The 15936-nt window shown below is 39.8% G+C and overlaps 1 protein-coding gene across 1 annotated transcript; it reads left to right on the top strand.

Moving 5' to 3' along the window:
* The first annotated feature begins 452 nt into the window (after positions 1-452).
* On the top strand, positions 453-14950 carry MPLKIP (M-phase specific PLK1 interacting protein). The gene is made up of 2 exons (XM_064668292.1): positions 453-954; positions 5707-14950. Exons 1-2 carry the CDS (start codon positions 601-603, stop codon positions 5908-5910), a joined length of 558 nt encoding a protein of 185 aa, XP_064524362.1. The 5' UTR covers positions 453-600; the 3' UTR covers positions 5911-14950.
* Positions 14951-15936: the final 986 nt, after the last annotated feature.

The raw sequence follows: 15936 nt of genomic DNA, 5'->3' as shown, positions 1-15936 counted from the left end.
GCAGTTCGAACTGACTGTAAAGCAAACCCTTTCCATTAAAGTGCTCTTTAAATACGTCACTATATGTATTGTCAATTGGGACTGCCCTAGCGCGCGTAGTTATTTGCAGGCTCAGATGTTATAAGACAGCAGAACAAAGGCGCACAAATAAGCATATCTGAAGTGCCATGAAGTGTGAGGTAAATACTCCCTTTGCTGTACAACAGATCATTTCGTTGTTGTTCACTGTAGCTGTGGAACCGCGGGTGTTCCCTCACAGCACCCAGGGCTTTCACCCTGAGTTACCAGGCGCGGCTTATGCGCGTCTCCTGAGACTCTCTTACTCCAGATTATTCCTCTTGATCTGGAAAACGCGCAGAATTACTCAGGGTCGGCGTGAGAGATCGCTATGCGAGGCTGAACGAGCCGAACTCCCACTCTCCCACTTCCAGGTGGGATGAACGACGCCTCGCCTTCCCCGGCCCGGAACGTTTGGAGACCGGAACCTTCGGGCCGCCTGGCGGGGAAAAGGCGTGGGGAAGGAAAAGGAGTACGCGCGGCGCTGCCATTGCGCAGGTTCCATTCCCGGCGCTGCCATTCCCGGCCTGTCTCTTCCTGGCCATGTACCGGCCAGGGTTCCGCGCGCCCACACCTCCCTACGCGGGCGGTGGCTTCCGGAGCCCCCCCTCCGGTGGAGGGCCCCTGCCGCCCTCCCCGCGGGGCTACGGGAGCCCCCACCACACGCCGCCCTACGGGCCCCGGCCTGGCCCGTACGGCGGCGGCCTCTCGCCCCGCGGGCCCGGGTTCCAGGGGCGCTTCGGGAGCCCCTCGCCGGGGGCGCAGACACCGCGCAGGCCGCAGAGCGTCAGCCCCCGGTACCCGGCTCCCTACGGCGGCGCGGCCGCGGCCGGGGCGCCCCTGCACCTGCCGTCGCAGCACAAGCGCTCGCCCGGGGGCTTCCAGAGGCACTTCCAGGTATGGGGCAGGGCGGAGAGGGACACGGGGAGGGAGGGAGGGAGGGAGCTGCTGCCGCTTCAAAGCCCGCTAGGGAGAGCACGCTGAGCGCAGCATCCACCCGCTCCAGCACGATTTTCAGCTTGCACCGCACTGGGCAACATCAGTGTTCCCTCCCCCCCGCAGCAGAGAGGACGGAGAGAGCACAGCTCAGGCAGCTGTAAGATGAGGAAAGGGAAGAGGCCCCGGGCCTGGCCTGTTGTGAAGACACAAGGGCTGATGAAAGTGCAACTTTTCTTTTTCATATTGTGGAACGTGAAGGTACAGAGAGAATTAACCACCGCCCAAAACTGCAGCAAACGCCTCTTTTTCCTGTACATGCCTCCCTTTGAGGAGTTTTCTTCGATGCAATGGTAAAGCACTATGTGCTTTTAGTTTGCCTGTATTGTTACATCATGGGAGCTTCTTTATCCACACCCTGTCCACACCCAGAGCTTTCTGGGACACGGCTAGAGAACAGGAGTGCTTATTAAAGAGAATTAAGCTGAGGCTCCTTTAAGCAGAAATTAGAACACCTGTTGGGATAATAGACTATCATTTTGAAGTCTTTGCATTGGACACTGAAAGCTTCTGTTTGTATAAAGTAGTTTTCCTGACAGTCATTCCCAACGGGTTCTGCAGGTTTTGCTTTTTTTCCAGGTGGGTTAGTTGTGGCATGTGACTGGCAATGCACATAGGGGTGATACCAACTTTATGTACATAACTGGCTTTATGCATTATTAGAGAAGCTTTAAAAGTCCAACAAATGGCACGTGCAGTACAAGCAATGATAAATTTTGTAGGTGCTCTTGCTGACACTTCAGAGATTAGAGTGTGATAATGAAGTCAAATCTTAACAGAGATTAACATGCCTGCACTGCATTGTCATATTTCCATTCAGAAATAGTACTTTGTTACTTTTTTGTGATGCAGTTAGCTATCTTACAGGAATCTCATAGTTGGTGGAAGGGGATCATTCTGAGCTTTGTACATATTCTTCAACACAACAGCAAAGACTCTCCTGGTGTGAAAGCCAATACATGGCTTAACCTCTGTACCTGTGGAAAAGGCCAAGGATGTGGCATTTCTGCTGCAGATTCTGGAGGGACAGTTTATGTCATCGACGTCTAATTTCCCTTCAAAAGATCACTCTTTGGCTGTTCAATTAAGTGGCTTTTTCAAAGCCTACCTTAAAGTAATTGAGCAGAAGAATATGCAGGAATCCTTTTGTCCCTAGTTTTAGTCAGAACTGTTTCTTGTCAGGACCCGTGGACAGGAACTGTCCCATAGGGTCATTCGTGATGTAAGAAACCCAATATAAAGAAGGTAGAAGTCTGAATCCAGTCTCAGCTTGTCACAGCATTTTCCCTTCTCCCCTTTCCTTCTGTAGACTTTGTGAGTAGTTTAGGAGCATTGGCCTGATGGTGATGCTTTGAAAGACTCAAAGGATATTGTATGTCTGTAACTCTGCTTAGGGCTGAAGTAATGTCTGTCTGCTTTTATGAGAATCCACAAGGGCTGTTTTTCCGGGGGGGGGAGGGGGGGCGGGCACTGGAGGCAATCACAGAGGGAGGAAGTCTCATAAACCCCAAGTCCCCATTTTCTTTGGTGTGGACAAGAATCTCTCCATGAGGCCGTGAATAGATTCAGGTAGAAGGCCTTTTTGCATTTTCGAAGCATCAGATTTCTTTGTGAGCCATGTGTATTGTCCCCCTCTCTTCTGTAGGTGCTGATGTTAAGAGAACTACAGTGCTTTTGAAATCTGTGATGCTGTGGTCACTTTTGAGAAGGAAGTCTCAAGTGGTCCTTTAAAATCTTGTTAGAAAATCCAAAAGACAGTTTATGTTTACTTCAGTGTTCCATTAATGTCATATCATTGGCATTCTGTGCTCATTTTCTGCTTGCAGACATTCATTTTTTTAAATGAGCAGAAAACACAAAGAAAAACATAGAGAGCTTGTTTTTTCTGAAATGGGTGACAACCTTTATGTGGCCAATAGTTTACAACACTTTCTGGTCTTTCCACAGACATGCATCTGCTTTATCTGTTACGAAAACACGGTCATGAAAACAAGGGCCTGTAGTGACAGGACAAGGAGGAATGGCTTTAAACTGAAAGAGAATGGATTTACATTGGATATTAGGAAGAAGTTCTTTACTGTGAGGGTGACGAGACACTGGAACAGGTTGCCCAGAGAAGTTGTGGATGCCCCATCCCTGGAAGTGTTCAAGGCCAGGCTGGATGGGGCTTTGAGCAACCTAGACTAGTGGAAGGTGTACCTGCCCTCTGAGGGAGGGTTGGAACTAGATGATCTTTAAGGTCCCTTCCAACCCAAACCATTCTGTGATTCTGTGTTTGTTGTAATTCTTGAGTATCTACTCTTAGAATTCACTTAGTGGTAATGTTTCCTTTTCTACACTCAGCAGGAACTAGTGAACTAGCTGGTAGCAGTAGCTTGTTAGGGGTGTGGATCAAAGATTACAGAAAGTGAAAAAAAAAACAAACCCCAACCTTTTGAAATGGTACAGTTGTGATTTTCATGTTTTCTGTGTATGCCAGCAGCTGTAATGACATTAAATAAAGAAAACTGATAAAGGGAGTAACTGTCCCCATTTTCAAGGCAGTGTTACTCAGCTCAGTAAGGTGTTAGTGAGTAGCACTAAAAGATGTTGTTTTCTACTCTAGAGAGAGACTTTATATCTGGAGAAAAAGTATTGAGAACAAATTGACTGTTTCTTTAAGGAAAGTTAAGTGAGAAAAGGCTGTTGGCATCAGTGACAGCAAAATAGAAAGTTTTTTTAAGGTATCTTTGGCGTCAAACAGTGTCTCTTGCACAGAATGGTTTAATTTCTACAGGTAGGGCAATTTCCCTTTTCCACAGGCCTAAAAAAATACAGAGGGGAAAAAAGCATATGTTGACTAGCATTCTAGACTTAAATAACCTACATGCTTAAAGTTAACACTTAACTAAAGTCTGTCAATCTTGTATTATATAATAATACATTTCCTAGATTTCAAACATGCTAAAAATATCAGTGTTACTGATGGCCTGCATATATTGTAGTGAAATTTAATATTATTAAATAAACCCATACAAATGAGCCTTACCATTGGATTATTTTGTTCCTTCACTGAATACTGCAGATCATTATGTCAGGTGAGCTTTGTGTTCTGCAGATCAGATATAGCATTAAATAAGCTCCACACTCAAACTGTTTGACAATGTCATAGTTACTAGGTCTTCCTTAAATATGCTGTTTTAGAGATGGTAAAGTTTCGTGGTTTTTTTCAGACAGAATGCCCTGTGTACTACTGCTTTACTACTAAATGGGAGGGCTTAACGTAAATGTCACTTTTGCTAGTGCATATCAACTTTAGAAAATTCCATGTCCCTTAGAAAGTTTTTTAGATGTAGTCTGAGGTGATTCTCTCTGATCCTTGTAGGGTTTGATGCAAAAAAGTAATTCTTCTTGCCTTGTAAATAAGACATGGGTGTTCCCACATTTGGTCATGTATGCATTGTCATCAAGCTTTAGGAGTTCTAGAAGAGTTTTTGCTGGAACCAAATTAACATGTTCCTGCCACAGCACATGAGCAGAAATAGGTTCAAGCTGTTTGAGGGGAATCTATTCTTCTGGCTAAACACCGGGGGCTTCACTGTACAGCACCATTTCTCAGTTTTACCCAAAAATTGTTTCATGTGATCTATTTATGTAGATTCTGTAAGGGCTTATTAGTCAAATTCAAATACCATCACTGCTGGTCCAAAAAGTCAGGGGTTGGAAGGGGTAGGAGGGGGAAGCAGCCCATAATCATGGGTTTTTACTGTGCTTCACAAAGTTTGATACAGCCTCGAGGAGTCCTGTTGTTCTAATCATACAGAATGCAATGGGCATGTTTGGAGACTATTGTGTACCTGTAATATGCGTTGTTTAACTTTGGTAAAAACAAAATTAATTTAATTAATACAGCTTTAAACAAAACCTCACTTTTTAGGGAAGTGAATCTGAAGAGAAGAACAATGGATGATGCTAACAGGAGAAAATGGTTATAGGCATTCCTTTATGTCATAGCTCTCTTTAAGTTGCAGACTTGTAGCAGCTTTACACAAGCAACTGTAGTGATCCTTGATCTTAAAAAAAAAAAATCAAAAGTTCCATGCGAAAGTCAGTATCTGCTTAATCACTGATTACCATTCAGATTGTACATAAAATAAAACCATCTGTTCTCAAATTTCACAGAATACTGGTTTGAATGAAATATGTTTTTTTCTCAATGAGTTCTTTGGGTCATTTGTAGCTATTTGCGTTAAACAACACTGTGTTCAATCAGTAAGTACTTAATATATGACTTCTGCTCTTGTTAATATTGTCAGCTCTTCCTCAGCCTGTAACTCCCTGTTTTGTTATTCAGCTTTTGTTAGACATATCGTTGACTTAGGCAGCTTATGAAGAACAGCATGAGGAGCTTTTCTGTAGCTGTGTGCCAGAGTGATGTAAACAAGTATTTCGGAGAAGTCTGTTGTGGGGCTTTTTTCTTATTTTGGTAAATCATCAGCTGTCATTAAAAGAATAATAAAGTTAATATTTTCTGAGAAAGATGCAAGTGAGGCATAGTAATGATCATTAATAATCAGCTTCAAAGCTCTCCTGTGGTAGAAAGAAACTTTTTTTTTTTTTTAAGTTTGAATTAGTCTATTGAATGTTTCTTTACCTGATGGTTTTCTTCCAAAGGGATCACCCAGGACATCTACTCCATTTGGTACAGCGCATGGCAGAGAGAAAAGAGTGTCTAATGATGTGGAAAACTATTACAGACCTTCAATGCTTGAGGACCCATGGGCTGGCCTAGAGCCAGTTTCTGTTACAGACATAAACCAGCAATACAGCAGTGAGCAAACAACATGTACTGGTAAAAAAGGGAGGTATTTCAGCTAACACTTTTAAAGGCCAAATAACTCCATCTTGTCAGGAAAACTTTGGGACAAAATCTTAACACTTACACAAGATGAACAATAATCAAGACCTTAGATAATGTTTTTATTTGAACATATGTCCACCCTTTTATCCTACTTTTTTTTTATTGCATTGGATATTTTTATGTATGGGACAGAAAAGGAGTGGTAGGAAACCTTACATTTCTGGCTATGTGGAAGTGCCTACCAGCTTTGAAGAACAAAGTGTTCTTTAATCACCAGCGACTGATATGTGACTGTTAAAACAGGTTTCCATATACTTACCTCTTCCATGCCAGATTGTTAGCCTTTTACTGTAAAGTACTTTAGGAAGTGGTATTTTTTTATGTTTCAACATTTTTAGAATGAAGTAACTTGGAAATAAAATAAAGTTTTGTAAATTCTTGTTTTGTAATGTATAAAGAATATTTTAGGACTCTTGTTAAGGTGTACACATTAACACAAATAGTACTATTGAAATTAGGTGACTTCTGTAAATGTGCTTGTATGCTGTAGTTAACCTGTGGTTTTGTGCATAGTGATTTTTGTTAATTGCAGTGTAACGCGAAGTTGAAACGTGACTTTTAGCCATCTCAGGAAACAAATGTATTGCTTTTGGAAAGTTTAATTTGTTGAACCAACTCTTGAGTCACAAACTTAATTCTGTAATCATTTGCTTTTGTGTTTAAAAAAATATAGTTGAATCAATATTAGACATTTTTGGATTATAGTAACAAGTCTGTGCAGTGGCAGTTTAAGTCTAAGGAGTACATAAAACACAAGATAAAATAACTGGAAATGTTCTCTGTGGGTCCACCTGTTAGAGGTTTTGTTAGACTGTTGACATTAGTACATGCATAGCTTTTTTTTTTTTTAATCTGTACAATATTTTCCAATTATTTTTTATTTTTACTTATGGCAGGAATCATTGCCAGGAGAACTGTTTTGTGTGTGTGCATGCTATATTTTTATACTGAAGTGGAAAACAAGGAGTTGGTTTTTTAGACCTTGTCTTTACATGGAAGATCCATGCATCTAAAGTACATCACCTCTGTTTTCCCCCAGCTGACCCTGTTTTGTTTTAGTATTATATCCAAAAAGGCTGCTCAGAGAACTGAGAATGTAATGCCTTCTGGATATCAAGGATGGTTAAATCTTCATCCCAGAATCAAAAGAACTGTGCCTTAAATGGCAGCTGTCAGTATCATTACCTGTAATAGGTACCAGCAAAACTGAGATGACAAGTTGCAGATAGTCTTTAGAATTTATACATCAGTTAATTGATGTCAATTGTGAAAAGTGAAGTATAAAGTTTTCTTTCTTTTTTTTTTTTTTTAAACCTTGTCAGGTGCTGTAAAGCTCACAAAAAAAAAAGTTGTAGTCCGCTTAACCAAGTCACCTTTTTTTTATTGCTATTTCCCATGTGATTGAATGCAATTTATTTTTTGCAATGTTTGGTGATCTTGGAGAAACAAATATGATTTTATTCAAGACACTAAGGCTCTGATGTGTTCACAGTTAGATATGAGAAAAGTCTGGGTTTGGAAAGGAGAAAGGAAAGGTAAAGGATTCCTGACAGAAGGGAGTCTGTTAAGAGGTGGGACTGCTTACACAGTAGGCAGCATCAGCTGCCTTTGCACATTGCAAAGGTACATTTTGCCACTTTGGCTTTGCAGTTGGCCCAGGGATCAAAGCCAGCCTCCTCTGGTAATAATTCTTAACTCCTGGAACCAGGTGTCAGACATCAGTGAAGATAAATGTTCCAGAAAGACTTGAGGAAATATTCTTGAAGCACTGTTTAATCAATGCAGACCTTCTACAATGGCATCTGTTAAGCTGCTGCTCCAGTATACTTCAGGATATGATCCAACAATTATATCACACTGCTAAAGACTCCAATCACTTGGTCAAGAATTCACACCAAAAACTTAAAAATTATTCACCTTTCTGGCTTCTAGGAGAAATTCTGCAATTACAGTAAAATTTTTAAATGTCATTGTTGAATAGCTGTAAAATGCATGAACACATGTTCAGAACTATAAATATAATGTACTTAAAGCCAATTTAAGCTTTGCCTTTTGTACTGCGATACCCAAGAAGCTTAAGCACTTACTTCCTCACCAGGTTTTTTTCCTTTTTACCATATGGCAAACATTCTTTTTCCCCACATGTTTCTAACAGAGAGAAAATATATCACTTCCTCATTTATTAATGAAGCTACTTCATAGTAACAGTATGACTCTGGAAATAGCATTTGATGATAAAAAGTAAAGAACAAATGCATCCTTTCTTCATGAGCCCATGAAACAAAATAGTGCCTATGTCTTGTTAATGAAAGGATTCTTCTGTAATGAACTAATGTACTAAGAATATGGGCATTGCTCTTTCTTCAACAGACTTCTTAGATTTTAAGGTAAGTAATTTAGCTCCTTTTTCAGAAGTTTGGATGGGTATACTTTTCCATTCTGTTCCGCTTGCATTGTGTTTCTCCATCAAGTCCGTTTGACTTTCTATTCAGTTGTTGTAAAGGAGTTGTATAACTCTTGACTAATTCTTCCAGCAAAAATTAATACAGCTCCTGTATTTAACATTGAACTGCATCGCTACTACACTGTGCTGATATCACAGTAACATAAATCAGATGAATACATGTGTAATGCAGCAACACACTGGGTGGGTAGTTACCCCAAGTTGTACTAGAATAGTTCTAAGTTCAGGTTTGAGGTTCCATTGCAGCTTTATAATATGGAATATTCATTCTTCTCTGGCACTTAATACACACTATTTTATATTGAAACTGTTAAATAATTTAGAATATTGAAATTACAATTAAAATGGGATTTTAAAAGTTCATATCAAGCTCCTCTTTAGAATTAGCAATAATGCATTGAGATGTAGCATTTTCCTAATATCAGAGCTGGGAACACTTGCCAGGGAAAATGCTTCTGGGGAGCAGAATGGATAACTACTTTTGTAGTCAGGTTGTTTTTCTTTTCCTGTTAAGGGTATCTTTATGTGCTCTTCAGTTTATATAAATTGTGTAATTAGACATCTGAGGGGGAGCATTTGAAACATGCATTAATTATATCGAAATTCTACAAGCAGCTGTTGAGCTTCCTTCTAAAGAAAATTTTTTCATAGTCAGTTTGGGCTTCAAGTTGTGTTTCTGAGTAATCTCACTGAAGTTAGAGGATTCACTCATGCAACTGAGATGTGTAAGTATCTAATGTTACAGCTTGAAAATTGTATCATCCCTTAGTCTGTCAGTGCTTTTTTCCAACACTGCAGTTAACTGCTCTGCCTAGCTATTGCTCTGAATTCAAGTTCACGTATGAGCCAAGACTGTCTTGCAAAATAATTAAACTTGTTCTTACAACATTTTCCAAAACTCTCAAGAGTAAAGACTGTTCTCCTTTCCCCAAATCTTGGTGCTTGCCTTCCTCCTAGCTCCTTGGAACTGGGGAAAAAAGGGAAGACTGCCTACACTGATTGGTGAAGAATCATATAATGATTTTCATGTCTCAGGCTTTCAGAAACTTGTGTACCAATTGATATAGGTAACTAGATAAAATTTTTTATGATTTGAGATGTCTCAAACAACTTTTTATAGCAGAAGAAATGAAAGAAATCACTGTTATGCCCAGCAGTAGTACAGTTCCAGCACTCAGTCATTAATTCAGAATCCAATTTTTTTGCCTAAAGTAACTTTTCATCTGTATATAACTAGGCACAAAGTGAGTCATTTTCATTTTCTGCCATTTTCACTGAAATATGTGCTTTGCTGACTTGGAATTTAAGAACACTCTCAACCTCAGCTTCTGAATTTACTTTTACAAAATTACTAGCTCTGGAGCGTTAGACCTCACACCTAGGCCTTCCCTTTAAGGCATTTTAGATATGGCAAAAAGAGCTTTGTCTCATCCCCATTGCTTCCTTGATGACACTAGGAAACCTTTGACTAGGGCTAGAGACAGTTGTGCAGATGCTTGATGTGAGACCAGGCCATCAAGGTACCCTTCCTCTCCTAGAGGTTACCTCTACCCTTGCCATTCCAGAGCAGTGGGGCCCAGGAGGTGTGTTGAGCCAAATAGTAATCCTTCATTTTGCTTCACCAGCTGTGTGTGGGTTTCAAACCGTAACCATATTGGGGGTTTGCTTAGTGCATGTCCTGAATTTTAAATTTCATCAGTGTCTTCTGCAGTAAAATCACAGGTGAATTCCACTGGCCTTTGTTCATTGATCTGTGGCTGTTGCACGTTGCTGTTCTGAACTATTAATGTAAACATTTGTACTCAAGAACATAACTTTGTGGCTAAAAGGGGTCATACCAGTACAGTTCCAGAGTAAAATTTTTAGTACTGCTGATACCACTGCTATTAAAATAAGAGCTTCTCTGTCCCCCTTTAACAGGATAAAAATTAAGCAGTTGAGATGCTGAGCTACAAACTGTGGTCTGTATAGGGCCAGATGGACATACCTCTATTGGCTGATTTCTGGATTGGAGATAGAATGGGGTTTTAACAAAGAGCTGAAAAAAAATACCATCCCGCTCCCTAAAAAGACAGAAAAAGGTATTTCTCAGAAGTAACCTTACACATGAAACAGGAATTCTTACACAGCCTCAAATTTTTCCACAGTCTCGCAAAATGTGAGTTCTGTCTTACTCTTTTCTTCTGGAGAAGCACTGGCTTGTTACCATAACTTCAAGGCTTTCCATGACATGAACTTCAGTTAAAACCATCAGCTCACCATTTGACCTGCTCTCTGACAAAGAAATCTCTAGGCTATACTGTTCATTGGATGTCAGTATTAGTTTTTTGACAGTGAAAAAGTTACATCTTCAAATTCTACCAGGGACCTAATTTTCACATATTGAAATTAATTCTTCAAATTGCTTAATTCGGAGTATTCATTTTTTCCAGGTAACCGTGACAGGATTGTGGAGAATGTATTAAAGTTATGCCTTTTTTCCCTATAAAAGATAGATAATAAGTTGCATTAATTTCATTAATGTATCAGTTGTGGTTCAAGTAGTGATGGCAGTTTGCAAATTCAACAGAATCTGGGACTCCCTCCTTTCTTTCTTGAAAGGGCTTACACTTTCCAGAACTGGCCAACACAGTTCACCCACAGGCATGCCGGGTCAGAGCTTTTGCAGGTGAGATACTGGGATGGCAATAATGGTCTCCACGGTGCCAGATGGACATGTGAATAGGGACATTATTGCAATTCAGTGTGACCTGTATTAGCCCATTTCTACATTGCAGCTACAATAGGATTTTAACAAGGACAAAACAAGTAAGTCCCCTTCCCTCCCACACACACAGAGACACACTTCAAGGGACTTTTAATTTTCCAAGTCTGTGGTAAGCCACTATGTTACTGAGGTAAAGAATAATAGAATTTAAATTGTTTTTTCATTTATTCACTAGTGACAGCATCTTAGGAGGCAAAGAATTTGACATCACATCAAGCTGAAATTTTTAACACAATTACTTTAAAAAATGGGCTGCACTTGAAAATCCGCATGTACTACCCTGCTTCTGTGGGCAGCAGTAACCATGCTGCTTGATGCTGTATTAAACTACACTTAAAGCTTCTGGTATCCCTATGTATTTAGCCACAGTCTAATTGCTGTGTAGCCAAGATAGTTAAAAGCTGTTACTGTAGAGCCAGTAGGTTTAAATCTTTGTTGTATGCATGAGGAAATTCCTAAGAGTTCAAACTGCTGAACGTGATGTTGATGCAACTGTTAGTATAAAGACCAGTAAATAGAAGAACAAAACGTCTTTGATGCAGATTATTACCTTTTCAAGCATCACACAAGCTAATGCTAAAACAAGGGAAGAGGACTCAAGCTAATTGACAACTTCCTGTGGATGACTACACAGCATAAACCACAAATAAGGGGTGCCATTGCACTTTCCTAAAGCTTTCTCTTGTCTGCCTCCTGGTTCCTATGGCAATAAAATTACACTAAGGAAAATTACATGGTTGTTCATTTTCAGATGTTAGCTGTATGTGCACTATGGGCAACAGGTTGAGAAACTGCGATAACTGCTTTCAAATGAATGAACTGACAAATTGTGTCCCTCTTGGAACTGAAGACAGCTTACACTACCAGCAGTGTTCCTGTACTTTAAATAGCTTCTAAAATAAAATTCCAAGTATGTAGAAAGCTTGTGCAAAGAACCTTTAAATCCCTGTTATCAAGGTATCTGCTGCATCTGGTTGCATTTTTCTGACACTGTTTAATTTCCTCTCAGAATAATTGCTGCATATTTTATACATAAACTCTCCTGTAGGCCCATCATCCTCACTGCTGTGAGTGAGGTGAGGAAGAAATAGCTAGTGTCTGCACTTTGTGGCAGAAGAGAACCCAGTGTTTCCTGTTCTCCCTATGTCATTCCCTAAAGCTAATAAAATATTCAGAGCAAGTTTCAAATGTGTTGCCTTCCTGACAGGAGGGATGCCAGCAGAAAGGCAGCCATGCTTTCCAACACATGCTAATTATAAGTGGTAGCTGTTTAATTCAGTGAGCATCTGAAAAAAAAAAAAACATTTCCCCAAGCACCTTTCAATTCTGCTGTAGAGAATACAAATAGAAACATTTACTCTTAACAAAAGAAATCCACTTCTTACAGCATAAGCGTTCATGAACTTCAGATAAATGAGAATTTCCGTGATTTCTTTGATAATCCACATGTTTGTCCCTCATGGCTCTCCAGGAGAGCTGCATTTCAAGTCTTCTGTGGTTAAAATAAGTATGCCAAATTATATATAATTTTTTAAATGGAAGGTAGTTTTATTTTTAAAAAAAGTGAAAATTGTGTTCAAAAAGGAAATTCTGACACAGGAGAATTAAAGGGAAATCCCTGCTGCATTTAACAGGGGTTTTGGTTTTCATCCTTTGTCTGACCTAAAACCTGCAATGACAGCAGGAACAATTTCAACCCAAGATAAAAGTTTTAAGTTTTTGTTCACAACACCGTAGCAATGGAGTTCACAGTCTCCGTTCTCCATCCAGAGAGGGATACCTACACTACTGAATTTCACTGCATATGGAAATGATCTGTGCTGTAATCCCTTTCACTGGAAGATTCTTAAACAATTATCATGGAGTAAAGTGGTGTGTTTAGCTCTACTAGCCATTACTTTAACAAGACTTCTTTTTAATGACCAGGATCTTCATAACTGATTTGATGCCTAATCTGGTGCAGCACCTGCTCTCTCATTTTCTGGACGCAAATGTGGTTCAGCTTTTCAAATTAATGAATCAGAAAGCCAGTTGTGACAGTGTTGTAAAATTATTATTTTATTAAACTTTAGAAACTGAAAAATAAGCCACAAATTCACTTCCAGAGTTAAGGTTTCAGGTCCTGAAGGGTTTTTTTGGTTGGGGACTTTTTCCAGACAGGAGCTTTAAGTGGCATAATCTCTTTCTAAAGCATAGGACTGTCACCATAATAATTATAAGTCTTTTCATGCATCTTATTTTTTTAAAGCTACAGAAAATTGAGCCTAAAAATGTTAATAATCACCAGTAGTGGTCAAGCTCTGGAAATGCTGAACCTATTATGCAACAACATGTCGTATATCACATGATGCAGATGAGGCTTCGCAAAACACAGAATGTGTAATACAAGTGTTACAAACCTGATTTCTTGCTTTTTCTGAGTGGCTACAGAGCATTTAGCGACAATTTGAGTGGCTTTTGCCTTCCCACTTAAGAACAGTTCTAGAACTACTCTGAAGAACAGTAGGGGCTGCCAGCTTCCCCAGTACACTTTGGGGCACCTGCTTTACAAGTATTCTACCAATAAGAAATCTAATTCCCATTTGTTGGGTCTATGTGCTTATGAATTTAATAATGCTGCTGTTGATGTGTTCTCTCTCCTGTCCCATGAAATCCTCCAACAGTTACATGACTTGTGAAAGCATTACACAACCAAATAGTGTCCAGTTGGAAGGGGTCAAGCCAGTGTCCTATTGAAGTCTTTGCACAGCAAAGTATGTGCTTGTATGTTTTTAATGTTGATTTAGTCTTGTCAAATTGTTGTCTCCGCATTGTGTAGAAACTTGGTCAGTTACCACCATTTCTTACAGCAGAACCTGTTTTAAATACTGATCACACTTAAAACACAACTAGAAATAGATTCCCAGAAATTGTCAGTGAAGCACCTGCATTTGATATTCTTTCTATTCTGCAAATGAAATCCTGACCTTTTACTGTTAACTGCAGTGTCTTTTGTTGTCAGAAAAAGGTTTCAGACATTTTAATTTTTAATTAGTCAATAAAACTGATCCCTCTCATTCTCATTGCATTTATCTTCCCAATTCTGTAGAGGCAATTGATGATCTCACCTAAATTTAAACTACCAGCTTCCACATGTTGTTATGGACCACAGTGACCATATTTAGTTCTGCTAGATGCTGTTTACTCCTCTTATGCTCTTGCCACCACAAACATGTCATACTGATGAAATATTTAGACAGAAGTATATTTTAACCAAGACAGGAGGATACTGGGACTGTATCTCAAACAATTAGATACATTTAGAACTTAATGCAAATACCTATTCAATGCTTTGATATACTGCTTCCCATAATGAAGGCCATCCTGTAATAGTTTATACAATACAAAAGCTTTGTAATGCTGAAACCTTAATACAGGACTTGAGGAATGAAAAAGAAGAGTGGAAGAGGCTGCAAGGTAGCAACAAATGATGGGTGCTTAAATAAAGCATGCAGAATATTTCCCTGGATGTCAGGAAGCAATTTGCATTCTAACAGTTGAGACTAACAACAAATACCCAAACCAAACTGGAGCTTCCCAGGAGATCAGTTGAAAGAGAAGGCCATGTACAATTTACCTGATGCTAGAAGCTGAAATAGAGTTGAATTTCTGATAGAAAAGGTCTGTGAAATTCTGTGGAATTTGTTGGGTGTTTTGTCATTTTTCCCAGAAGGCACCATTGTAATTGCAAGTACAGTTTGCAAATAAAAATTACTACTACTACTACATGCATGTCTTCTTTCACTGTTTTGTGTAACTGTATGTGCTTGCTTGGATGTCTCAGAACAGGATCTGCAATCCATAACAAGAAGCAATCTGCGGAGAAAAATGTACATAGCTTCTAAAGTCTGCCAGGTTCAGAGCAATACTTTCCCAATGTGAAATTGCCAGACCATCTGCAGAAAATTGTTTTTACTATTATTTACTACTCCTCATATACAGAAATTAATAGATTTCTGTTCATTTCCCATGTCGTCTGTAGTTCTTAGTCCACTGCCCAACCCCTCCCCCCCATGAACAATTTTCATGAAAACAGAGATTTTAAAAAATGGTTCCAATTGATCTTTGTTCTGCAAAAAAGCAGGAAGGTACCTGTGCTGCCGCTGCCAGAGGGTCCACTGCCTTCCTTGTCTTGAGGGCAAGGATTCCAGCCTGGGGATCACATGACTTTTCAAGAGTATTTGTGGGGCAGGGAAGGTTACAGGATCTCACATGGATAACTTTGGCTGGTTTTGTCCACTGGGCACAGCATTGTTTGTTTTCCAGTATGGGGATGTGTTTTTGTTTTAACTAGCACAGAAAGGCAGGGGATGCTCCTCTTCTGTAACTTCATGTATGTTTTGCCAGTGGAGCAGCTGCAAAGCAGAAGTCCCGATCTCTCAACCCTACATTGATTTGCAGGTGGTTTCTAACATCCAAAAGCTCTCTGAAGGATAATGGCAGTAAAAAAAAGCAGAGGAAAAAAAAATAAAAACCACTGCCAGACCAGGTTCTGCTTTGAAACCACTCCCATAAATCCTTTTTGCAATCGGTCAGGATGAAGAAGGAAAGTAGAAATACCTTTGCTGGACACCTAAGTAATGATCTCTTCCTTGCTCGGGGAAAATCACCTCCTGAAGTCAGGCTTCTGTCCAGTTCTCTGTACAGTTCCTTGCTCAGGGTGACCTAGAGACAGAGCTATGAGAGAAACCAGCATTGGCAGCTCTTGGTGCT

This window comes from Pseudopipra pipra, chromosome 1 (genome assembly GCF_036250125.1).
Source record: "Pseudopipra pipra isolate bDixPip1 chromosome 1, bDixPip1.hap1, whole genome shotgun sequence".
Lineage (NCBI taxonomy): Eukaryota > Metazoa > Chordata > Aves > Passeriformes > Pipridae > Pseudopipra > Pseudopipra pipra.
The sequence above is the reverse complement of the archived record's forward strand: the minus strand, read 5'-3'. Positions and strand labels throughout refer to the sequence as shown.

What these genes read in the sequence shown, in the direction of transcription:
- MPLKIP (XM_064668292.1), top strand. Translation starts at nt 601, where the DNA reads ATGTACCGGCCAGGGTTCCGCGCGCCCACACCTCCCTACGCGGGCGGT. An exon ending in GCTTCCAGAGGCACTTCCAG is followed by an intron (nt 955 to 5,706) that starts GTATGGGGCAGG and finishes TTTCTTCCAAAG; the next exon opens with GGATCACCCAGGACATCTAC.